Genomic DNA, 26173 nt, shown 5'->3' with positions numbered 1-26173 from the left:
CCCAAGGCACATATTCTCCTTGCAGATCGAGAAATAAATAAATCAATATGGGGGAAAAAAGCTTGTAATTTCTCCATTTTTCTTCTTTCACTAAGTTCATTTATGATGTAGAAAAGCTGTTAAAGGGTCTTCAAATGCATTTATTGTCTCATCATCTTTGCAGTGACTGTTCTCCTCAGCAATAATAATTTAACGCTGCTGCTGTTTCTGGTTCTGGGCCCATGAAGTACCTCCTTTTCTTTCTACAGAGGTAAGGAGCACAGTACAGTGGAAAATGTGGAAGATTTTACTCCCCGGAGCCCTACATAAACCTATATAGCAACCAAGATTTGGAAGTAAAAATGACTTATTCTTTCTTCTCCAAAATAACTGGAGCGATTACGAGGTTGTGTTGGTACACAGCAGAGCTAAAGAAAAACCTGTCTGATCTTGGTGCCTGAAAAGGGAGGAAGATTCAGAATTTGCTGCCTCCTCAGAACCTTTGCATGAAACAGTTTTATAAACTGAATTTCCTTATCCAAACTACCACTGCAGAAGAGATGGGCAGATACACAAGCAGTCCATGCAAGGTACAAGTAAAAGAATAGGAAATACACAATCTTTTCCAGGTACCCAGAAGTAGAACTCATTCTCCTTGTACACTGAGAGAGCTACGAAGGCACTTAAGAGCTTTTATTAAGTCAGCTTCCTTTAAAAGGTCACACAAATAGTTTGACAAGTTAGTGGCAAGGGAGATACTGGGCACTGCTGAAGTCTTTTTTCTCCCGGAACTTCTGAAATATTGCTCTATTAAAGCAGCTGACAGTAGCTGACAGTAGGGTAAAATTTAACTGCGTCATCTTGCACAGTAGAATAAACAAAAAACTCCACTAACAATAACTTACACTTTCTAACATCTGCATCAAATCAAAATCCTATCTTTTGAATCATAAAGCTATAACTATATTACACATTTATATAAATACACTGATACAATTTTCATTATTAGGGCTGTAACTCCTATTTTTTGTACAAATACATTTCTGAAGATAACTTTAATCCCAATGAGAAAATAAGGCCAAATAATTTAGCTTTAATAAAACACTGCTTTTTTTTTGTACTTCCATTTCATTTAACTATGAAATTTTTTATATAAATACACTGATACAATTTTCATTATTAGGGCTGTAACTCCTATTTTTTGTACAAATACATTTCTGAAGATAACTTTAATCCCAATGAGAAAATAAGGCCAAATAATTTAGCTTTAATAAAACACTGCTTTTTTTTTTTGTACTTCCATTTCATTTAAAATGAAATTTAACATGAAAAATGTTACAATATGTCACAATGTTACACCTGTTGCAATACTCACCCCTCTAATGCTGCACAACTTCATTTCAGTATCTGCTTTCTCTTTTTTGAGAAGTTCACACATTTCTTTAAAGTCATCTACTTGGCCCTGAAAAACCAAAGTAATAAGCCATGTACTTAGATTTCAAATTGAGGTGAACAGTAACAAAATTACAGTTGGTTTACTTTGAAAAATGTAAAGAGAAAGCAATTTCCCATCGCAATGACATTTTTCATCATATCTCCCAGCCACTGAACCTTCTCATCTTCCATAAAACCATTAAAAACTTCACAGTATGTACAGAAAAGATAACCATTTTTTTTAAGCAATCCCTAACCTGTGTCAGAGTAAAGACGTTACCTTTAGTCTTGGCAAATCTTTTTTGGCCTGCTCTAGCTGGAATCTTAGCTCAACGTTTTCAGATGACAATCTTAAATTCTCCTTCAGAATCTCTTGTTCTCTTTGACATTGATCATCTGATCCTCTTTCTGATGTCTTGAGAAAACAAAGATGAAAAAAATTATTATTAAGTGGTAATGTACTAATCAATGTATCAGTTGTAGTTGATGAGGAGCAACAGAGAATCAGTATTTTTCACAGAAATAAAACGGATGGCAGTTATATCACCAGTTTTGTTCTAATCTGCTCTAACTTTGACTCATTCTCTTACATTTTCTAAACTTGTTTAACCTTTAAGGGAAGTTTACAAACCAGTATAAACCAGTAAAAATTTTGTCCAATCAAAATTAACTCTCAAACTATTGGGTACAAATAAATCATAAAAAAAGCAACTGAGTGCAGTAAGCTGTGACACTGTACCTGGGAACAGCACCTAATTTTAAGGACACATTCTGATATGTTTATTAAATAGTACATATGACATAAGGAATTTCACTTAAGTCAAACAGATCACATAGCAAGTCAGGAAGAGTAGTATATAACTCTAGTTCTGTTAGTTCCTACAAATCTTAAGTCTTCATCCACGGAGGCTAGTAATTTCTATTACATAAAGAGTGCTTTGCATGCATTATATTGCCAATTCAAGTCGTAAGTATATGGTAAATTATTATGCCTGACTGGTAAAGAGTAAAACCTTTTGATGATATAATAATCAGAAGGTTTTACTTGTGTAATTATGGAATTAACCATTAATTCATCACTAATAAATGACAGGAATAAAATATTTGCTTCAATAAAGCATATTTTTTTCTTAGTGTAAGTAATAACACATCTTAAGTCTCTTAAAGAATGAAGGTCATCAACTCAGTGCACATATCATTGGGATTATTTGTAAGCTTTCTGGATCAAAATTTTAGAATTTACATGAGCTTGCTTGTGACCTGACATGCATCCCTATCATGAAAGTACAAGGTTTGCTTCATGGACCACTTGGTGACTATTTCAATATCCCTGCAGACCACGCACAGGAAAGCACTGCATTATCAAGATCAAACTATTCCATTTCTGCACCATTTATACACAAGAAACGCTACAGGACTGCTACAGTATCAAACCTCGGGCATTTCACAAAATTCTGGGGTTGTTTCAAAGCCCTCTGTAGCACTTTGGTGACTTTCATGGTTATCCTCTGCAGTGTGTCGATTCATTTCAGTATTCACATTTATTTTTTCTGCTTCATAGTCATTAGCTTGATTAGAAGGTTCCCCTGAATGAGACTGATTGCAACTCATTCTGTCAGTATCAGGCACTTCTACGCTTTCTTCATCAACATGTGATTGCTTGAGTATTTCTTGCTTCCTCTTTTCTTCGAATTCCTCATTAAGTTTTCCATTTCCAGGTTGGGTTATATTTTCTTCTTTTTCACTGCAGTTCTCTTCATCAGCTTCAGCTATATTTTCATTTTTCAGTCCCCCCCTAGAAATATCTGTCTCCTTGCATTTCTCACTATCTTCAGGATGCTGTTGAGGAGACGCTTCTGTGCTTGCATCTGCAGTAGCCTCGTGGCCTTCACTATGCGTGATGCATGTTTGCATGTCTGCTTCCTCATCTGTTTCACTGCCATCAGTAATGCTATGATTAGTCTGATGTTTGATTTCATCCCTATTTGAAATACATTTCTTTGGAAGGGAATTCAAATACTTTTGTTTACTGATACTGATAGGAACAGACTTGGTCAGTTCAGTTTGGTCACATGGACTCTGATTCAAGTTGAAGATAGAATGAAGCATGAAAGAAAAGCAGAAGACAGTAAAACAAAACAGGAAATAAAGAAAGCTAGAAAGTACTGTTAAATCTATTTCTTGAAGGATTAAGATAATCTAATAATGCAATATTTGCAATATAACAAACCTCGTAAAAATCAAAACACAACAAAAACACCTAATGTAACTGAAATGCAGCTCAGTATTTCCCCAAACTCTGTGTATCCCAAATTTTCAGTCAATATGGAATATAAAACTAGTCTCTCAGTTGCAGACTCACATATTTAAAAATACATATCCCTTGTTTCTCCACATATGCTAGGATACCAAATATTTCAACTTCTACCAGTAGAACACAGAAACTGTACGTTTGGGGTTTTGGGGGGGTTGTTTTGTTGTGTTTTTTGAAAACACTAAAAGCTGAGTATTTCATATCCTGTTCTAGAATACTATCATTTGAAATAAAACCAGCTAAATGACACAGAATACCAAATATTTTTGTTAAGTAGGTGCAACTCCTATAGGTAACCTATATGGTTACATTATTAACTTACTGAGGGTTTAGAACATGGCTCTCTCGAACACTGACTCTGCAAGGCATGAAGCTTTTCCTGGAGGGATAGATTTTCAGAACGTAATTCTTCTACAATAGAATCTTGTGGGGCTGCTTGCTGTGTTCTACATCAAAAAATGAATCAAGCCAAAACAAACAAATGGCTATTAATGCAAAAAACCATCCCTTAAGGTAAAAACCCCATGAACTTCTGGATTACTAGAGTGGATTTTCTAGTATTACTGGGCTAGTTATTCTAAATCAATGTTAGCCATATACGGTATTTCAACTAATCCTAGTGAATCAAAAGTACTTACTTTGGCAAAAGGAATCTGCTCTTTTGAGATGTGTACAGAATCTACTACTCAGGTACACTAGCCCCTGTGATAGTGGACACATTGACTTAAGAATACACTCCCTAACTGCCACTTAGCAGTTCCAGTAACTTTTACCAACTCTAAATTGTAATTATAATTTTACGCAATAGGAGCCAGATGTCTTTTGTATTGTTTAGCTTTTTAGAATAATGAACCAATACTGCATATTTTCTGAACATGAACAATTGCTCCGAAGGAGCTTTAAGTTTGCTCGTCACAGACTCAAAGGATTTTTGAAATTCCCATCTGTGTTTTTCCTTATTGAATTAGTTGGTCTAATAGAGACTATTTATCTCTTTCCACAGATTTTTTTCTCATTTAGATTTTTCAGTTTATTTTATAGATTCTTTTAAAATGCCTCTCACCTCATGTGAGCAACTTCATTTTCTAAATCTAGATTCCGCTTTCTTAGTTCTTCCAGTTCTTTTTCAGTCTCTGAGGCTCTTACTTCAACACCATGGTCAACAGTGACACGAATAGTTTTAAGTTTCTGCTGTAGAGCAATTTTCTCTTTATCAGTCCTGCAACATCCAGTAAATTTACATTTAAAACTTTACCTGCTACCTTGCTTTCTTTAGGAGAAAATACTTTCTGTCTTAAATAATCCACATTTGCAATTTATTTGATCACTGAACGACACCCCCTTTTCCGTTTAATAAGGTTACCTTATAGACAGTACAGCTTTACCAAAAAAACCCAAAAACCAAACTTGGAAAAAACAATGAACATTAAGTCAGTATAGCGCATGTCATAAACCGCTTGCTGATCTTGCCTGTGTTTTATGTGAAATTCGTGCAAGACTTGCTAAGAATAAATGCCATTTTGAAGCAGTTTCAAACCACGCTCTATCAACAGCTACAATCACCATCCCAGTTTCCTTTCTTTTCTGCATCTTTTATCAGTGAAACCCTGTCATTACTGAACTGAAGTAAATGTAGCATTTGCAGAGGTTTTGCACACGCGCTTTTCTTAAAAGGTTCCCATCTCATAATATTCGCGCCATCAGTACTGCAGTAGCACTATGAACAGTAGCACAGTATCCAATCCTAGCAATCTGATTAAATAACATAGGGGTGAGAAACAGCCTGTCTTCATAACGCTGTTATTTGTTTCATGGGAATAACAGAATGCTATATACAAGAAGAATAAAAAAGGACTAGTTTTATTCAGAGACAGTTTCTTCTAATAAAGTTTGTTGGCTTCTACAAGGGAAAGGATACTAGAGGAGTAACCTGCTGCTTGAAAATTTACTAATCCTTTTAATCTAAATAGCAATGTCAAGTTTTAGACATCAATCTTATAAACATAACAAACTTATACATATTAGGTGGCAAACATATTTGGATTTCCCTTATGACATCATTTTGTAGCTGAACCTATTAAAAGCAACTCACCTGGTATAAATTCCCTTCAATGTATTAAACTGTTTCGCTAAAGCATCTGCTGCTGCTTCCTTCTCCCTTAGTTTGTTCTGCAATCTTTCCATTCTGGTTTGCAATTTTTTACGTTCTTCCCATCTAATTATTTCCTCCTTGGAGGTCTGTGAAGCACATAGAAAAATCATGTATTTATTTTTGAATTTTTTTTCATAAAGCAAAATAAGTAAACACGGTAGAAAACCAAGAATGATATATTCTTCATTTATTGATTTAAAACATGAAGCCGTAGCAGGCATATATTATTTACCTTATTTACTATAAGGTAAATAGCAGGCCCAGCTGGATACCTTAAGTATTCTGTAGCGACTGGTTTATAAAGCTGATGCAGTTTAACACTATTACCAAATTCTTCCTTAGCTTTTAATATTCATTATACAAAAAGGGAGTGGCACATTTTACGGAATTAGAGGTGCTAGTGCAATGTATCCTTTTACTCTGAATTACACATTAGTAAAGAAGACAGATTACAGAAAGCGTTTTTCGATGCCAATTTACAGATCTGTCTTCTGCAGCTCACCAGAGTTTATATGCCCCTGCTGCACAGCTGTACAATTGGTCATTTTAGTTTATTTTTTCCGATGAGAAATGGAATCTCTACTCAAAGGCACAATTCATTAACTATAAATTATACATCAGTTAAAACCTGTACCTATGTAAGCACAAATGGCTACCGAAAAATCACAGGCAATATTCCTGTAAGCAATTTTTGTTGGTTTTTTTTTTGTTTTGTTTTTTGGGTTTTTTTTTTTAATTGGACTTTTCCCTTCTCCAGTTAGCCCCTGTACTGTCTTTTCTGTCTTCATTCTAAAGTTACTGCTACTAAGGGACAGACAGCAAAATCTTGGAAAAAGGAAAAACTATGCCAAGTTTGAGAAAAATAGCTCAACACTAAGCAACAGGTATTTAAAAAGTCTCAAATTAATTGGAAGCATAAGTGCAGTCCTAGAATAATATTTAATACCATAAATAGTCTTAATGTCATTACACAGGCATGCTATAATATTCCAGTATACTTTACGATTACTACGACAAGCCACTAATTAGTTACTGAAGTAGTAAAATAACAAGCAAAAAACCAAACAAACCAACTGGTAAAATGAACTCATCTCCATTCGCTCAGAACTTCTTGTACGTGGATATCACTATTGTGAAGAATAATCACTTATACAGACATCATCTCTCTAGGATTCACACTTTTGCTCTGAAGTACTTCATGTTTTAACCATTGCACTGATTTTGCAAATGCACATTTGACAGCGCTTATGTAGTCAATCTCACTGCTATCTACAAAATCTTAGTTTTCTAAGATTTGTAATAACTCTTTAATTCTACAAAAAGGGCAGGAAAATATTAATATACCTAAGCAACAAGAGCAGTAACAAAGAGCATGGGAAAGATGAAAAAGTTACAGTCATGAAACTGGTTTGCTTCTGATCAAGTCTGGTTGGTTGGTTGGGGTTTTTTAGAGGCAACAGGGAGAGCTGAACTGCCTAGACCTCGGCCAGTGATGTCTTTCAAAGCCACAATCCAAGTATCACATACCTTATCTTCTCTTACACCTTTGTTTTTTATTTCTTCACACTTCTTCTCAAGTTCACTTTCCAACTGCTTAATTTTTTTCTGAAGTGCATCTATCCGATTTTGTTCATCAGCTTTGCTCTGAAAAATTGCAAACTTTTACAAACTTAAAGTTTAATGACCACTACCTAAGTATTTTTCTCCACTCAAAAGATAAGGATTTTAATTCCAATTGGTAGAATTAGTTTACAATCTAAATGATCTTTTTAAAATTATCTTTAAATCACTGATGTATTGGAATGTAACCGCATTCTAAACTGAATAATCAGCAGCAAGTAGCTGAATTAAAAAAAAAAAAAAGATTCTACTGTAAATCCTTTACTTTTCTTTTGAAAGGGGAACTATGGACAGCCAGGAAGATCACAAAATTCCACTTTTCAAGGAAGCTTTGAAAGCGGTTAATTCAACTCCTCAGATTCTTTCAAACATATTTCAAGGAACAAGTATTTTTCAGTCTCTTCCTTTTATTTGAGGCATGCTTCCAACAGCAAAAGCTAGTAACTCAAATGTAACCCAGCTGATAAGCAAAAATAATTTTTTAAATCAAGTCTCAATGCCTGCCAAAACCAGCGCATCTATGCAGAAACTGGATCAAGAAGATGGAACATATTTTTAAAAATCACTTCTACCTGAATCTTACTGCTTAGCCTCCTAATCTGTTTCTTCAGCTCTTCATTTTCTTTTCCCATTTCATTTTTCTCTCTCAACATTTCAGCAAGTACTTTTTGTTTCTTCTGAAGTTCTTGTTTCAACTCATTCATTTTATTAGACAAAGAACTTTCCTTGGTTTTACTTTGTTTAAGGTTATCTGTAAGTTCTGCAATCTGATTATTTAATTCCTCTATCTGTGTCTAGAAGAAAACAAACAAACAAACAAACCAGCAAACCCCCAAAATCAGGATTATCGACAATACAACAGTACAATACAATGATATTACCTAGTACTCACCACAAGCTCCTTTGTTTGTCTGTCAACAATCTCCTGGACATTCATATGTGCCTCTTTTTGTGATGCAGCAGAAATAACCTGCTGTTCAGCATTAGCAGTCATTTCTTCTCGGAGTTTCAGAAGTGCTTTACTCAAAGTCTGAAAATAATAATTCAAGCTCTTTTAAGTGAAGAAGCTGCTAATATGAACATTACAAAACAAGAAAAGGCAATTATATTTTCCTATGTTATATTATGCAATTTCATGCTACCTCCTGCTGTACTATATATAGAATTCTTAAGCATTAAGCAACATTAAACATTTATGTGACATAGGGATTAATTTTTGTTGACTAACTTTCTGCTGCTTCTCTTTCATGGCTAACTGGCTCTTCAGCTGTACCACCAGGTTTTTCAGTGTTGCCGTGGGTGCTCTATTATTTACTTCTTTTTGGAACTCTAGTTCAGCTTTTACATCTGCTAATTCCTTCTCCAGCTGAGATAACATCTTCCTCAACTCATTTGCTTCATCTTTTAGTTGTTCCACATGAACTCTGTGCTTTTCCTGAAGACTAATAAAAAATAACCATTAACAGGGTACATTGCAATAATTAAGTTAGCAAACTCCAACTAAATAACAAAGAGCACAATGACATATTTTTTATTATTGTTAAATCAAATGACACATAGATTTGGAAACAGCAAAAAAAGACTGACTCAGCAAAGAAGGCCTCCATTTAATAAGAAAATTACTCAAGAAGATCAGCAAAATGAGGTTACAGCATTGTTCTTTCTAATTCCTGGTCCTTGGAGGTAAAGAAAGCATCATACTTTTCTCCTTTTAAACAGGGTTAAATTTTTGTGAGTTTAAACTTGTTAGGCAGCAAGCCCAAATGGATGTATCAGGGGAAAAAAAAATGCAAACCACAAACCAGCAAGTATCACAGCAGCTTGAAGACAACTCTCATACCAAGATTCCTTGAATACTTTCTTTTTCACTGAATGGCACAAAGCTAACAACCTAAAGGCATTTTTCCAAGCCACGGTTTTTCAACATTAGGCCCAACGAAGGGCTACAGATTAAAAACAATTTACAATTACCAACCACAGTAACCCTTTTATTTTTTTCAGCCAAATCTTAAATTCAGCAAAAACATGTTCAATTTGATAGACCAGTCCTGTAGCAGCAATACATAATTGACTTGATCCAATCCAATTGTGACTTATGTTAACAGCCTAAAAACTTACTCAGCTCTGATAGTCTCAAACTCTTTCGTTTTCATTACAGTAATTTGTTTTTGTTTCTCCAAATCAAATGATGCCTTATTTAATTTTCCAACAAGTGAAGCAAGAGAACTATCCTGTTCTGCTACAGTTTGCTCCATTTCGGCTAAGTGGAGAAAATGTTCATTGTTGGAAAGTGAAGTCTTTTTCACTAACTCCTGTAAAACAGAACAAATGCATGTGATAAACATTTTAAGCTTTGAATCAAAGGTAAGCATTACTGATGCATTTTAAACTCAATCCTGAATACAACCAAGCATTAATATCTAACATTTATTTACTGAGATGTGATTCTTAGTCCACAGAGAAAGCAGTCATACTAGTTTGAAAAGAGCTTTGTGCATCTAATGATCCACAGAATAATCAGTTAAATACAGGTTTCACCTTATCATAAAGTGTCAAGAGAGAATTTGTAAATGGGTTAGTTTAACATAACCACAGGCTGAATGAAAAGAACAGAGAACAAAATACACCTCTCTCTCCTAGAAGTCTCCATAAGTTAGGATGATATGAAAAATGCTCATGTATACTGCGGTGGTAACTTTGGTTTTTCACGCTTGATTTCTAATCCATCTCTTGCAAATTGTCTCAAGAATAATACAATAATTCTGTATCAACCACCCATTTATTTTTCCTGCCATCATTTATTACTTAATTTTGACTGCAAAACTGTTCTTTTGAGCAACAGTTTTAAAAATTCGGGAACAACTTCACTAACGCCACAAATACACAGAACTCACCAAACTGGTCTGTTTGAATTTATTAAAGGAATTGTCAGTGTGCAAATTTAACTTCTGGTGTAGAACTCTAAGTTCTTCTTCATGCTTCTTCACCATTTCCTCTTGTTCCTGTTAGTTCAAAAAAAAAAAAAAAAAAGTAACTCTACTGATGCACACTATTCCAGAAAGTCATGAAATCACAGTATCTTCACGTTGATAGCTCACTCATTGCTCAGTATTGATCCTCAAATTTTCCTCTAATTCTGGCAGTTTTTAAAATTCTTTTCTTCTTGCTACAATCAATGATATTTTTTTTTTTCCTTTTTAACACTATTGGAAAAAAAATCTACTACTGCCGTTTCAAGCTATGTAGCAAGTAGTATGGTGCTGGTCCTCACCAACTATGGCTGTCAATACGGATAGTGATATCCATACTAGATACTTTCCAGGTCTATTTACTGGGGACTATAGTGTGATCCCATGGATGGAGTATCTGCTAGCAGACAGAGCACAGTAAGCTCATTTTTAGACTACATCTTTTGGTTTAGTTCCAAACCAAAGAACTTGACTTCTCCCAGAAGAAATAAATACAAATGTTAACCAAAACACACTAAGTGCAGATGATAGGAAGCCTGCTTCGGAAATGTGCTCCTGATCCAAACACACTAAAACTGATGGATGTTTAGTCTTGAAGTGCCTCTTAGACACAAGGTTTATGCTTTAAAATATGCTTTAAGGATATAAAGAATAAAGAATATAAAGTATGCTTAAATAATATCAAGTATGCTTAGACACACTGTTTATGCTTTAAAATATGCATTAATTTAAGAAGCTTATTTTCCATAACTTCATGTCTTTCCTGTACCTTCCAAATTGACTACAAGATGCAGTCCATACATCATTGTTGCAAGTACTGTAAAATCCCATATAAATATACAATATACTGAGACCACTTCTCACAGCAGAATTTTAATTTTCTTCCTGTCACACTAATTTAATTCCTAGACAGACATCATACATATCACCTCTTGACTGAGCAAGCCTCCTATTTTAAGAAGTTAAAAAATTCTACATGAACTTTCTACATAAAAAATTACTATTTGTCTCTGTTCTGTTACCTTTGAGGTCAGAAACTTTTTACAATTTCACTAGCAATAAGATACACAAAGAATCAACTAAACCAACTTCAAAATGGAAGAAACTTTGTGCAAAAAGTTTAACTACCTCTCTTGCTTTAGCAAGCAAATGCTGGTATTTTTTTAACACTTCTTCTTTTTGATTTAATCTTGCTTGCATATTTGCAATGGTTTGATGAGCAATTTTCACGGTATGATGGTACTCCGGATCATCTTCTTGTTTGCCTAATTCAGCCATTATTTTCTCTCCTTCTGATACTGCAGGTAATTGAAGTCTTAGTTCATTTATAACTTTGTCTCTTGATAAAACATTTTGTTCAGCTTCCAACAGAGCAGTTTCCTTTTCTTTTAATTTCTACAATGAAAAGCAATTGTTGTATTTCTAAAATTCAAACACTGCAAAAAAGATCTTTTTTTAAAATGTACCAGAAACATTTGTCTAAATGCATTTAAAAACACAAAACGTTTTGCACGCTGTTCTGGCTGTATGGGATTACTATTAGATGAAAAAAGTCCCAGAATACCATTACTGTGTCTTTATGTGTTATTTGCTTGGCACAAGACACTTACGCAACCCATTTTGTGCCACCAAATTAACAAGCTGACGTTTTTCAAATTTCTTATAAATCGCAAATTATGTTCTTTGGACGTGTTGGAGTGAGTCCAGAGGAGGCCACAAAGATGATCCGAGGGCTGGAGCACCACCTCTCCTGTGAGGACAGGCTGAGAGTTGGGGTCATTCAGCCTGGAGAAGAGAAGGCTCTGCGCAGACCTTATTGTGGCCTTCCGGTACCTAAAGGGGCCTGCAAGAAAGCTGGGGAGGGACTTTTGACAAGGGCAGGGAGTGATACGACAAGGGGCAATGGCTTTAAACTGGAAGAGGGAAGATTTAGATTAGATATCAGGAAGAAATTCTGTGAGGGTGAGGGTGGTGAGGCAGTGGCAGAGGTTGCCCAGAGAAGCTGTGGCTGCCCTATCCCTGGAAGTGTTCAAGGCCAGGTTGGATGGGGCTTTGGGCAACCTGGTCTGGTGGAAGGTGTCCCTGCCCATGGCAGGGGGGTTGGAACAAGATGGTCTTTAAGGTCTCTTCCAACCAAACTATTCTATGATTCTGTAACAGAATTTCAATTTAGCAACCCAAGATAAAAGGATTTTGCTATGCTACTTGTTAAATTTAATGTAACACTTGATAAATTTAACTAGCTATAGTCAACTGAATTTTGTACAGCAAGAACATCTTATCCTACTAAATGAACAATCTAAAATATTCAAATATTTTCCCCAATAATTTGTTCCAAGAAATACTTCATTTTAGTCACAGTGTGATTATATTATTTACATTTTCTCCATGTTAAACACTTGTAAGGGATTGGGCACATCTGAGTGACATTTATAAAACTATATTTCTTCTATTAAAAAAAAATTAAAGGGCATAGAAATACAAACTTTGTCCCTTTATATGATAATTTATACATTTAATTACCTCCTCCAGTGATTTGCAGGTTGCCCTAGTTTCCAGGATTGTTCGAACATGCTCCTGAACCTTCCTCAAAGCAAACTCAAGTTGTTGTGGGAGTGGCAAACTAGGGTCTGGAACTGATCCTGCAGCCTCTTCTAACTGCATAGAAAGATTCATATTCATGTAATCTGACAGCTCTGAAAAACATGCTTATGAGTCTATTCTTAGTTAATTCAGTGCATGTACCTTTACAGCTGTACTAATTATGTCATTTTGTTGGTGATCATACACATCTAATTGGCGTTGCAGTTCTACTTCCCTCTGGTCCCAAGCCATTTGCCTTTCTTCATGAAACTGTTAAAAAATGTTTGATAAACGTTCTTTATTTATTGAAGGCAATGGGAATTTTATAACCAACTTAAACAGAAAAAAAGAGATAACAGAATGTAAAATACTCAAATACGTTATTGAAAAGAATTATGGAACCAAGATTCAAACATCTATGTTAAAAACTTACTAGGAAGAATCTTCCTTTTTAAAATCATCCAGCAAAATAAGGAATAGGCTGTTTTCCTAATAGCATGCAGAAATACATACCTTGTTCTGCTGTACAATTTCTTCTTCCAGATTATTGATTGTATGTTCATATTCAGAAATTATATTATGCAAATACTTCACCTCTTCCTTTTGCTTGACTAACTCTCGATTAAGTTTAAGTTCCTGCACATGGAGTTCCTCCATCTTCATATGCCATTCAATTACCTAATAATGAACGACACACAGTATTATAATTTACCAAGCCCACAGGCCAACTAGATGCAGCTACGCTCTTTGACTTTGAGGCAGTATGGCACTTAATCAAACCAACAGGAAGAAAGACATTCTGCCTTTTTAAGCTTCTTCACTTCTCCAGTGAGGAGGCATGGCAGGAGTATGAAACTGCAAGAGGAATGACTGAAAAGTGCAGCCGACAACTGGAGAGGCAACAGGTTTCCCTGACACTGACAGAAGTGCATTGCAAACAATTTTCAAATGACCTAACTAAGCTATACCCTATGCACTTGTCCAGACGGAACAAAAAAAGCATGCAAGAAGTTTGGTTGACTTTTCTAAAACAGCAAAAGATTTTCAAAACCATTAAAACCTCTATGTATTCAAAAATGCACATGTACTAACAGACATATTTATGTCAAAATGGTCTAGAAAAATACTTGAAAACTGGCTTAAAACTAAAACATGCCAAAAGTGCTACAACCATTGCTTACATGCAGACATCTTTAGTCATGACAGGTATAACCATATTATATAATACACAGTGATGTGGAAGAGAAGTGAGAAAGCCTTATTCAAATTTCAAGGCCACGTTGTTTACAATAGCAAAATATGATTAAGTGGAATTACCTGAGTAAAATAACATTTCTGACTATGCTGCCCAAATTGTTGACCCTGGATTTATTTAAAAAGACATGGATTTGTAGTGAAGATTTCAATGCAAGCTCATGGAACAGAACTTTAGAGTGCTACTCTCTGTTTAACTTAATTTCATTCATAACTTAATTCAATTCATAATTTAACTGAATTCATAGTTAGCCTCTACTTCCTATGCCACTTAATTGGGCACAAAAGAAAATTTGTAAATCTGACCGCACTGACTTTTACCGGGCAAACAACTAATGATGCATTAGTTTTTAAAATAGTAAACCAAAAAATGATAGCTGTCATATTCTAACAAAGTGTATTCTGAAATCATTAAGTTCTGCAGTAATACAGATGTTTAGGGAACAAACTGAACTGAACTGTAATTTAAATGTAGATCAGATGAACAAAGCTATACAAAGCTGTAAAATAGCAAACCTTTTGAGCTCCTCTTTTATCCTTCAATGCACTTATTAATTCTTCTAAACTTTTCAGTTTTAACTCCATCTCTAATGCTCTGTTTTCTGCATTGCGACGCTTCTCCTGGGCATGTTGAACTACTTCGAGGATCTTCAGTTTGTCATTCTGTAGCTGAATCATTGTTTTAGAGAATTTTTCTTGCTGTGCTAAAGGCAGAGCACCACTAAACTGTCGCCGCAAAGACTGAACTGTCTGTTGTAGATGTTTGGCTCTATTTCTTCCTTCCAGTCGGGCAAAATATAAGGCCTGCTCTTTCTCATCAAGCCTCTGCTCTAAACGTAGATTATGGATCTCCACCTTCTGTAGATTCAATTTAAGCGTCTCCACTTTGTCTTCAGCAACAGATTTACTACCTTGAAGGGCTATGATATCTTGATGCAGTTTTGCAATAACTGCTTTTTCATCTGACTGTGCCTAAGAAGAAAATTTATAGAACAAATTTATTTTTGAATATGTTAATGCAGTGTCTATGTAAATACAAACAAGCTAATTTTTTTGGGTATTTTACATATTGCATGTATTTTATTCCATAGGTAAGATCAAGAATTAGCCTCTAAAAACAGCTTTTTATTTTTCCACTATTGTTTCTACAGCCATGTTTTAGAAGTACGCTTTTTCAGATACTGATCTGAAAAATGGTAGCTTTCCAAAATACCAGGAAATGAGGAGGAAATGCATACCTGAACTTAGAAAATATGGTAATGTAAAAGCTGACACAAGTGCTGCATTTAGGGACTCAAACCATTCTAGAACATGAAAACAGATCCCAAGAAATTGTTTCAGCTAGTAACAAAGCAATATAACAAGTCTACTGCAAATCTTCAAGATTTACAAGTCATTGCTTATCTTGTAAAAAGCAATTAGACTTTCCTGATATTCTATTAAATATTGACCATGAGCTGTTAATCATATAGGAATAAATATTCCCCAAATAACATGGAAAAAAGCTCAGGATCTGTAATAGCTGTACAGCTAGAAATGGAAAAAATGGAGAAGAACAGTAATATAGAACTACAGTAATATATTACTATTACGTATAGTAGTAGTAATACAGAACTCTTGAAAGGGTATAGCCACTACAAGGACCAGCTTGCTAAGATCCTTCTGAAATGCTTTTGCAGTTTTCTCATTCACTGTAAAATTACTTCATTTCTTCTCACTTCAGGGGAAAAAAAAAAAATCCAAACTGCAGCGTTAATAAAGGTTGAATTTTACCTGATAGTCTAAAATTTGCATTCTAAGAGACTCCACTTCTTTATCTCTGTATCGCTGGCGTGCCTGCAGAGCTTCAACTTGCATTTTTGCTACGTCAGACAGTTCTCTTAACCTTGCAGGGAAGACAAGAGTATCGTGTCACTTGAAAACCACTGAATAATCTACTAAGTTTTTCCACACAGAAGATGCTAAGAAAAGATGCTTAGTGTGTTTCCTTATATCAAAACATTTGAGGATTTTGTTCTTTTCAGCATACTCTTCTCTACTACTCACAGTCCATGTTATGAAAATTCTTCTGTATTGCCTCTCAACTTTTTCACAGGACACTTTCCTGTAAGTTATACAGAAGTTTGCTAGCAGTAACCTGCTCCAGGGAAACAATGCCATGGTTTTTACCTGAACTAAGCATCTCTGTCTTCTATTTCTCTATGACTCTTTGAAAGTAAGAATTGCTTTCCAATTTCTTGTATAAGATTTTCAAACATTTAAGGGAAATTGTGGCACAGAAACAAAATAAACCTTAATTAATTAGTTTAAAAATACTAGTAATAAGTATCTAAGTGCACACTTACCCATGTCTATCCAGGCCAGCACTTAATTCCTTGTTCAAAACAAAGCAAATTATTTTCTTTATAGTCATGAATTAAATGTTTCCTTTTCAATTCCAAGTTTGGCATATATAAATGCCAAAAGAATTAAGCATTGAAAATTATCTGTTAGTAACACATAAGTAGTGTATTACATAAGCCTATATAGCCTCAATTTTTGCATGCTTCCGAACATACTGCATTCAAAATTTGTTACTTCAACACTTACTGTGATACTTCAGTCTTGAGTTCCATCTCACGCTTCTCTAGGTCCATGATTTGGCGTCTATCTGCGTCACTCACTGCCTTACTTACACTCTCTGACAGTTCATCTCTTAATTCCTGTTCCACTCTCTGTGCCTCAAGGTTGATTTTGGCGAGCTTAAAAAAAAAAACAAAATCAGAAACAAACAAAATGGTATCATAAGAACACAACTGCTCCCAACCCTACAAAGAAAAGGCAGTGCAAAAGTATCTTTTCTTTTTTTAGTCATTATAAAAATGCTGTTCAGCTGTGTTCAAAAAGCAATTTCCTTTCCTCTCTGCTTAAGCGTCTTTTTGTTTGCAGCATTGCATGCACATAGGAACAGATATACAGGTCGGCACAGAACAGGATTCTAAATTACACGTGATTTTTATTAGTGAATTTTCTTAAAACCATTACTGCAATGACTTTCTCTTAAAATAAGAAAAAAACCCCAAAAAAACCAAAACAGAATAAGACTGTAAACTCTTTAGGAAATTGTTTCACTTCTGTATTTATATACTGTCTAGTAAGTCGAGATTGGTCATACAAATACAGGTTGTAAGTGCCAAGACTCACAATAGTGCAGTTCTTTTGTTCTTTCTAAAGAGAACATTCATAATTAAGTGATATTCTTTCAAGTAGCCTGATTTTTCAAGTTGATTGTTAAATACCGGGTAACCGATGTTTCAATTCAAACCAAAGAGCATTAAGAAAAGATAGATATCTGAAAAGCACTAGGCAACACAGAGAAGCCTCAGGAATTAATTTAGTAAATACAGTTGTGGCAGATTAATCTGATACCACTCCTTAACATAAGAACTGATTTCCTAAACAAAACAAAAGTGTGGTGTATCTTATTATCTGCACTTCACATATTTGAGGCACTACTATCTGAAAAACTAACAGTTGTGTAGTTGTGTTGAAGTAGATTTATGAGTTTAGAAGGAGATGTCTAGTAGACTTCTTCTAGCTATCAGTTCTTAAACTGGTATCACAACTTTCATTAATTATCTTAGCCCAATCTTGGTTTAACTCTCTCCCCCACCCCCCAAAAAACCCCCAGTGATGCCAGATTAGGAGGCACTGACAACAGGAGTACATAAAACAGAAAATGTCTGTCCTGGAGCTACAGAAATGAGGAAAAAAGGGATGCACAGAGGAACTAATAATAAAAAATTGTGGTATTAGGAGGTCATCAACTCAGAATGAAGGAAGACCAGCAGACCTAAATGTATCACAAGACAGATAATAATACATGCAACAGAGAAAAAGGAATCCTAGGCTGCATCACCTGAGGTATTTCATAATGACATAAAAGTCATGCCATCAGAAAAGGCTTTATCAGCACTGCTGCTGAAAAGCTTCATACACTTGCAGTTACTCCATGTCCCAAATTAATTCAAATCAGAACAGTGTTAACACATACTACTAAAACAACAGAGAAATGGGAATTCAGGTAACAGCAATCTAAAACAGCTAGGCTAAAGTCTAGCAAAGCACAAGGAGAGGGAATGAATACAATCTATCAACATTCCTGTCAACACAACTAGTCTTTTTCTTCCCTTGTGTTTAAATTATAGGCCAATACTGGCACAAGAACAAATGTGTACAATTGCCTATAAATTTAGACCGGAAATTATAATAAAGTCTCCTACTATTAAATAATGAATCTACGTAACAAACTTCAAACATGAACAGTAGGGACAAAAAAAAAAAATCTAACAAGATTAAGACTGATATGACAGGAATACTAAGGATCATCAGCTTCAATGGCACATGACTTCTCTTCTATTCCTGTATTACAGATAAAGTTTGGCACATGACAGAGGACATAGCCAGTCTGTAACACAATCATGACACTATCATTTGCAAAAGGGATGCAAAGGTCCAATTTTCTGAATCATTGGTAATTAAGGGAAAATTAGCAGTAAAGGGATCATATGAATTAGACACAAGAAATAACAGGTCAAGAACATTTTTTTCTAGCAGTCTGCTGAAAAACTAGCAAACTACCTGTCAAGATGCTCATCATGCATTTCACAGAGATTAACTAATGCTTGAAATAAACTACTGACAAATTAATTATTTATATTTTTTACAAATGTCCTGTGCATGCAAAATTGCAGCTCTTAAAAGGCAACTATATTTTGCATCATAAACTTATTTGCCAGTCATGACACAAAACAGATTAATACTTTTTGAAAAGCTCAAAAATATGCTTTTAAGATGTGTCAAATTATGTTGTTAAATCTTAACAGACTTACCTCAGCAAATTTTGTTTCCAATTCTAAATTACGTTCTTCTATTTTCTTTACAGTATCCCTTAAATGTTCATACATTCGTTGCGAATGTTCTGCTCTCTGTCTTTCGTTTAGTTCCTTCATTTCCAACACTGTGATTTTCTTAGAAATGGACAAAATCTCACCGTTGGTTATTGCTTTTGTGGCCTTGTCCACAGCATTGTCATCCCCTAGATTAAAAAAATATTTAAATTAGGGAATACACAAGCTGATACAACTATGAAAATTGTTTGCACCATGAAACAGAGCATGAGTTTTGCTTTATCTCTGTCAGATAAACTTTACTGAAACACCTGTATTACTTCTTTAAATTGGAAGCATTGTTATCTTGCCTTATTACATGTTTGAAAAGTATCTAATTTAAATAAAATAATATTATCAATTAGAAATGGGTATATCTGCAACCATGGTTATTGAGACTGATAACTATTTTCAGTGTAGCCTTTCACTTTATCCTTAATTCAGCTGGCAAATCTTCAGGAAATTTAATTTAAAATCCGTAAAAGAAACAGATGTGGATAAGTTGTTCTTGAATAATGGGAATGTAAACTGTACACAAAGAAGCCTCAGCTATCAAGAAAAAATACTTTATTACGCAGCATGAAGCCAGAAATAAGAAGTCATTTTCCTGACAACCTACGAAGAACTTTGACTGACAATCAAGTCAGAACATATTGCACCTTATTAAAAAAAAAAAATTCAGGTGATATTGCTTTACAAGTTTCAGCCTTGAAACCCTTGACCCAGTAACCCAAGAAAAGTCAATGTGGAACAGTTTCCAGACGAAAATATCAAACTTGGTTTGGGTCAAATAGATAAGTAAAATGAAACAAACAAACACACAAAATTCACCAAAAAAAATTAAGATCGTTAACGAAAGATACAAAATAGTTTTGACTTTTTGTTGTTGTTGTTTTAAGATACATCAATTTTAAAACATTTTAAAATATTACTTTTACACAGGACAAACCATTTGATTTTTACTGCTGCAACATAACTTTCATACTTACCCAGGTTTGTCATCTGTTCCCAAGCTTGTTCTACAGTGTGAAGTTTCTCTTTCGTGATCTCCAGTTCCTTATTCAACAGATCTATCTGTGCTTTCAAGGATTTATTCTCATGCTGTATGACAAAAAAGTTGCAACATAACAGCAAACTATTTAACTGTAGCAGACTTGATGTTTAGTATCTATAAAATCTTTTAAATTGACAAGATTTTACCTAGGCACAACCCATAATCTACATATATGGCAAAAGAAGAGCATAAGTTGTAACAATGTGTAAAAATGCTAGTCTTTGATCTCTGTGTTGTATCTTACTGTCAGCTACTATTACTGTGAATATTTATCACCAGTGACTGTATTAGAGTGTCTGGAATTACGTGAAGAAATCTATATTTGTCACACTAAACACCTCATTCACAGTGGGAAAGAAAGAAGTACTTCTGGAGGATATTTCATCCCACACAGGATACTTCATGTTGCACATAAATACATATCTGAGACAGATCACGTTTCTTTTAGTTCTTTTAGGCAACTAATATGATGCCAAACATTAGTTCTGTAACTGCTCCTTCACTCTTCCAAATAAAAACACAAATTTCCAAATTAACCAGTAAATGCAGATACTTCATATTAATTTTCAATTTCTCGTTTTCTAAACACATTTTTAGTCTGCTATTGATAAATGATTCTCTAGCTCTATCAAATTGCTGAAATAGGCAATGAAAGTTTTCATACACATAAAATTTCATAAAATAGAGAAGGAATCATTCATTCTTTAGCTAACACAAATGCACCTATCTGTTCCCAAGTAGACAAATTTAATAGTTCAATGAGTTTACCCACCACATGTATTTAACCCTTGTCAACCACAGAAATCCAACAGACAAGAACATGACATGAGCTTTAACTACTGGTTAAACTGCTACTTTTTGGACTATTATTTCTGACATGAAAGAAAAGTGGGAGATAGTAACATATCTTTGAAGCCAGCTTCACAATTCTTGAAAAGAAGCTCCCTTCTACTTGAGAATAAAAGTTCAAATGAATAGTCACAGTTGCAGTCCCTACAACATTTTGCAAACACATTGTGAACAGTCTTTCGTTATTTACTTTTTTGATGGAAGTAAAATTCCAAAGGTTTACTGCCTTTTGGAACTGAGTATTTCGTTCCTGTAAGTAAGGAATTAGTAAGAGCACTTACCTTTGAGAGAATGCTTTGAAAGTGTTTACACTCATTCTACCTTCCTTATGACCTCCAAAACTGAAGATGATAGCAAATATTCCTTCTGCCAGCCTTGTTTTGGTAATCAAAGAACTAAAAATACTTTGTGAGGGAACATACCCAGCGCTTAACTTAAAAAGCAAACAAACAAACAAAACAAACCACCAAAACAAACAAAATGCTTTGATGTATGCCTACAAAAATAGAATCTTGGACTTTTTGTATGTTTCCTAATCCACTGAAAAATATCAGTTAAGCAAATTAAAATTCAATAGCAACAGTAAGGCTGGCTCCAACATCTCACACCCACTATGGAACTGTTATAACCAGTGGTTCTAGCGCTGGGACTGCCATTCTCTCTATGAAGTGAGAACAAAAACCAATGCAGAACAAATGTATAACAAGGGTTTTTTTTCCCTTATGGTCCAAACATAACACGAACATTACCTCCATGTGTTCCATGTTTTTGGTCCGTTGGACAAGCAAGTTATCTTTTTGTAACATATCTCTGTATTTAGCAGTTAATGCATTATACTGCTTATTAGCCAGTTCTAGCTCAGACAACGGCACGCTACCATCCAACACTTTTTGCAGAGCTGCAATCCTGAAGGTAGACATTTCCTATGAAAATAATCAACACAATGGGTTACTAAGGTCTGTTAGATCTTTAAATAGGAAAATTAAAATTACTCCATGGAAAAAGAATACCACTTAATATAATGCTTTAGAACATCATACTGGTTTATTTTACTAAATTACTGTCCCTCTTCATAAATTGCTCGCAATAAACATTGACAAAATTTCTCCAGCTCTCTAGGTAATTTTACCAATAGTTGCCTCTCAATCATAAGGCACTGTCAAAACCATATTTTATAAAGATGAGTTAATACAGATCCTAGCAACCTGCAAGGCCAAAAAGTAAGTTTTGGTTTCATACAACACATTCAATAAAAAGAACTTGAAGAAACTTTAGAAGGGGAAAACGGAGAGCTTTCATATTATGATGCTTATTTAAATACAAAGAATGATTTGACAAAATTTGTAACAGCATCTAACAAGCATTTAGGTAATGCATTCAAGAAACTAGTACTGCCTCCATTAAAAAGTGTATTTATTGCCAAATTGTAAAATAAAAACGTGTACTATTACTACTATAAACTATACCTTGAATCGCTGCAAGTTTCCAATCTTCCCTATAACTGCAGTCTCCATTTCTGTTATTTCGTCCTTTAGTTTCTCATTTTCTTTTCTAAGATGCTGTTCCATTTCAAGTAAAGTTGTACACTGCCTTATTAGTGACCTTTCGTTAACTTGTAAAACAGTTATTTTTCTATTATTTTCTGCAAGTACTTTTTTTGTCTCATCAGGATCCATCTGAAGTGCACTGAGTAAATCCTGTAAAACAATTTTTTTAAATAGAACCTTGTACTGAAATATAGTAAAACTCAACTACATAGACAAGCTTTCTTGCATATTTTTTAATCTAGGTGTAAAAATTCCATTAATCTGTCTGAAATAGTTTCTTTTTGCTAATAAAACATATACACACACTTAATACATGCATCGGCATACAACATTCTAAGAAAAGAAATAAATTAAATCTTCAAAATCATTAGTTTCCGAGGAATAGAAGCTAAATTCATCTGACTGACTAATCAAACTTTTAGTTAATGCTGACATTTTCAAAATTTAGAACAAGAATAATTCTCTGCATTGACTGTCATCAGTCTTCCCCTCCCTTTTACTAGAATCCAAAGAAATATATTGGAACAATTTTCTAAACCAAACAGAATCCCTGTAGTTCCTAACAAACACTAATAACGTCCTACTTTGAGGATGAAACCAGTATTTGTAAAATAATCGCAGGACTCCTCCTATGGAAACGCGTGCATTTGTGTCTGTGTGTCTGTGCGCACACATCTGTTTGCAGTGTGTATAAACCCAAGGAGTGGTGCAGGGGAGAGGTAACTATGGCAACTCAGGTCACAGAAAGCATGCGAGCTTCAGCTTTGATGTCACACACATCAGCTTGCCAAGGAGACATGGAGTAGAAATTGTAGTTGTAAAATCCCAGATTCCTATAAACCTAATGAAGAAGAGTGGGCAGGTAGCTCAAAAAAATTCAGAGTTCTGGAAGCCTGAAGCCATGAAAAAAAACTTAGTTTCGTGACAACTGGCAAAGCTTTGGCTTTCCTGATCAAGAAGCCTGTTTTTCTTAAGGTTTTTAAGAGCAAGCAAGATATTTTCATCGATTATTCATAGTGAATTAATTTCAGAGAAATGTTTAATCTGAAAATGTTCACCTAAATCTAATCAAAATTGCATATTAACAAAAACTAATAGTAAATAATAGTACATATTTCTTATCTTTGGATAGGATGTGTTTCTGGAAACAAAAGCTATTGGGAAACCGTAATTTCTTAAAAGATCTCAGCAATACTTTGATAGTATCACTAAGATCATGAAACTCCATTGTATTTTAAAGACATTTAAAAAACAAATCCCAGAAATATCTTAATTCTGTTAAAGATCTACTCCTGTAGCTATGGAAATGTAGAATAAGATACTGAACAAATTAAATAAGATAGCGCGCTTGCTCTCTCTTGTTATTTTAAACATACAGTAGAAATATCTGCAAAAGAATTTCAGTTTCACTTTTCTGGAAATATATTTAGACTTAATTGTCTCAGGATAAAATTATTTGGAAATTAATTACAGTTCTGAACATGATTATAATAAGCAAGACCACATACCATTACAGTTACCCTTCAGCAGAAAAAAAGGGTTAGAACTCAGCTGTCTAAACTTAGGCATCCACACTCATTTTCAACACCTTGTGATATCCTTGCCCTGTGTCTGCTTCTCTAAAAGGACGTGTATGTCCTGTATGTCTTCTGTCATATTTGGCAGCTTTTGGTATCTGCCCAAGACACCCGAAGCCACCTAAAATTGCACTATGTCTGTGATTAGGAACCTGCATCAATTCCAGGAACTTTTAAATACCACCTTCTTAAAAAGTTATTTTTCAGTTTTCTTAATAGAATATTGAATTCAGTCTTAGTGGAAGTAAATCAAAAATAGAAAGATGAACTATGTTTCCCATTTTTGTGAAACACTGATCCATACACATTAACAGGTATATATAAATAGATGTAATTCAAAGTAATAACCTTAATTCTTAGTATAAATTAATGTGTTTTCCATGGGGGTGCCTGCACTGCTCCTCCTCCCAATCAAACGGCATGGATAACAACTGCTGTTAAGAGAGCAGTATGAACATAAATAGTGTATGTGAACCAAATACCACAGACCGAGAGGGCATTTGCTCAGAAGTGATAAAGAGGAAGATGAGCATCAACCATAAAATTAGAGACTTGAAATACAGAAGTAGTCAGCTTGAAAATTACTATAAAAGAAGCATGAGAACTTGTAACAGTGGGGACAGAGATACAATACTCCTAAGTTTCAGAAGTTCCCCCAGTGTCCCTGAATGCTCTGTGCAGATGTGAGCGGTTCCTACCTGCAGGACAGGGTCAGCCTCAGCACTCCTGCTAATGGACTGCGGTACTAAGTGCCGCAGGTAGGGACCCACACCTCGGGTATGCCTACGTGACCTCCTGGCTGATTTCTCACCAGTGCAAGGATTAGCAGACTGCAGGGAGGTGCACGGGTACACCCAGCACCAGAGCACCCACACGTGTACACAGCCCCCCAGAGCACACGAGGAAAGGGAGGTGTGTGCTGGTAACCTGAAGGGCCAGGGAGTGAATGTAACGGTGTGAATGTGGGTGGAATGAGCAGTATTTGGGATTAATTCCTAAATGGTGCTTAGAGATTTCTAGGTCTATATAACATTTTGTATGTGCCTTAATATTGTGATGTACTTTTTGTATTGTTGATTGATATAGATTTTGAATGTATAGTTCACTGACTACTAGTTATTTACATTCTGCTAATAAATCAATAAACCACTTCTCTTTTGATTTGATTTGAATTGAGCAGTTTTTCCCTGCAACATTTTCCCCATCTAACAAATTACAGTATTGTATTAAAATCTCTGTTCTATGCATTAAAACCTTTTCAAAAAATGAAAGCAACAAAATTACTTACAGAATATGCCTTTATTTTTGTAGCATCCTGTTCTTTTTGCTCTTCTAGGTTTTTAATTTCCTTTTTCATACCTTCTGATTCTTTCTGCCAGCTTTCCTTTTGACTAAAACGGTAATTAAACATTTTCATTTAGAATGATGAAAGACTTGATGACTTTTAAAACTGTAACTAAAACAGCAACTCTGAAATATTGCAAACCAAGATACTTATTTTTAGCAGTAATGTAATTTGAAAAACACATCATAAATTGTACATGGATTACTGAAAAAAATTCCTCTCTGTTTAAGCTGCAGCTGGTTTAATGATGAAAATAATTCTTAAGTTAAAGTGTCTTATCTCTTCTTCACATGTGTACTATAGCGCAGAGACAGAGATGCCTTACTCTCCAAAAATATACACGTGTGGGATTTAATCTACTTTAAATTACACACTTGTATTTCAAAATAATTACTTTCTTGCACATGTCTTCATAAGAACAGGTGAAGTTTAAACCTTTGCAAATAAAAATATTTCCACTTTAAGTACCTCTCTGGAAACATCAGGTCTCTCCTTTTATACTACCAGCACTTACCATGCTGTGAGCCTGGAAATGGACCTTTTCTTTTTGAAGCTGACTAGGCCCAGC

The 26173-nt window shown here is 34.7% G+C and overlaps 1 protein-coding gene across 1 annotated transcript in view; it reads right to left on the bottom strand.

Moving 5' to 3' along the window:
* Positions 1–26173, bottom strand: part of CEP290 (centrosomal protein 290kDa) — a 52245-nt gene that overhangs the window by 6660 nt on the left and 19412 nt on the right. The window contains exons 22-44 of the mRNA XM_009698372.1: positions 25549–25651; positions 22603–22833; positions 21886–22059; positions 20223–20334; positions 19177–19382; positions 16895–17046; positions 16079–16190; positions 14822–15277; positions 13565–13729; positions 13214–13321; positions 12992–13126; positions 11597–11863; positions 10394–10501; positions 9618–9811; positions 8728–8941; positions 8392–8529; positions 8072–8293; positions 7407–7523; positions 5820–5965; positions 4791–4946; positions 4050–4173; positions 1694–1828; positions 1355–1441 (exon numbers count right to left, since the gene is read on the bottom strand). Coding sequence (XP_009696674.1) covers positions 1355–1441; positions 1694–1828; positions 4050–4173; positions 4791–4946; positions 5820–5965; positions 7407–7523; positions 8072–8293; positions 8392–8529; positions 8728–8941; positions 9618–9811; positions 10394–10501; positions 11597–11863; positions 12992–13126; positions 13214–13321; positions 13565–13729; positions 14822–15277; positions 16079–16190; positions 16895–17046; positions 19177–19382; positions 20223–20334; positions 21886–22059; positions 22603–22833; positions 25549–25651 — 3862 coding nt within the window. The remainder of the gene's footprint in view (positions 1–1354; positions 1442–1693; positions 1829–4049; positions 4174–4790; positions 4947–5819; positions 5966–7406; positions 7524–8071; positions 8294–8391; positions 8530–8727; positions 8942–9617; positions 9812–10393; positions 10502–11596; positions 11864–12991; positions 13127–13213; positions 13322–13564; positions 13730–14821; positions 15278–16078; positions 16191–16894; positions 17047–19176; positions 19383–20222; positions 20335–21885; positions 22060–22602; positions 22834–25548; positions 25652–26173) is intronic.

Source organism: Cariama cristata, unplaced genomic scaffold, assembly GCF_000690535.1.
Source record: "Cariama cristata isolate BGI_N322 unplaced genomic scaffold, ASM69053v1 scaffold27704, whole genome shotgun sequence".
Lineage (NCBI taxonomy): Eukaryota > Metazoa > Chordata > Aves > Cariamiformes > Cariamidae > Cariama > Cariama cristata.
Note: the sequence above shows the minus strand (reverse complement) of the source record. Positions and strands in the feature narration are given on the sequence as shown.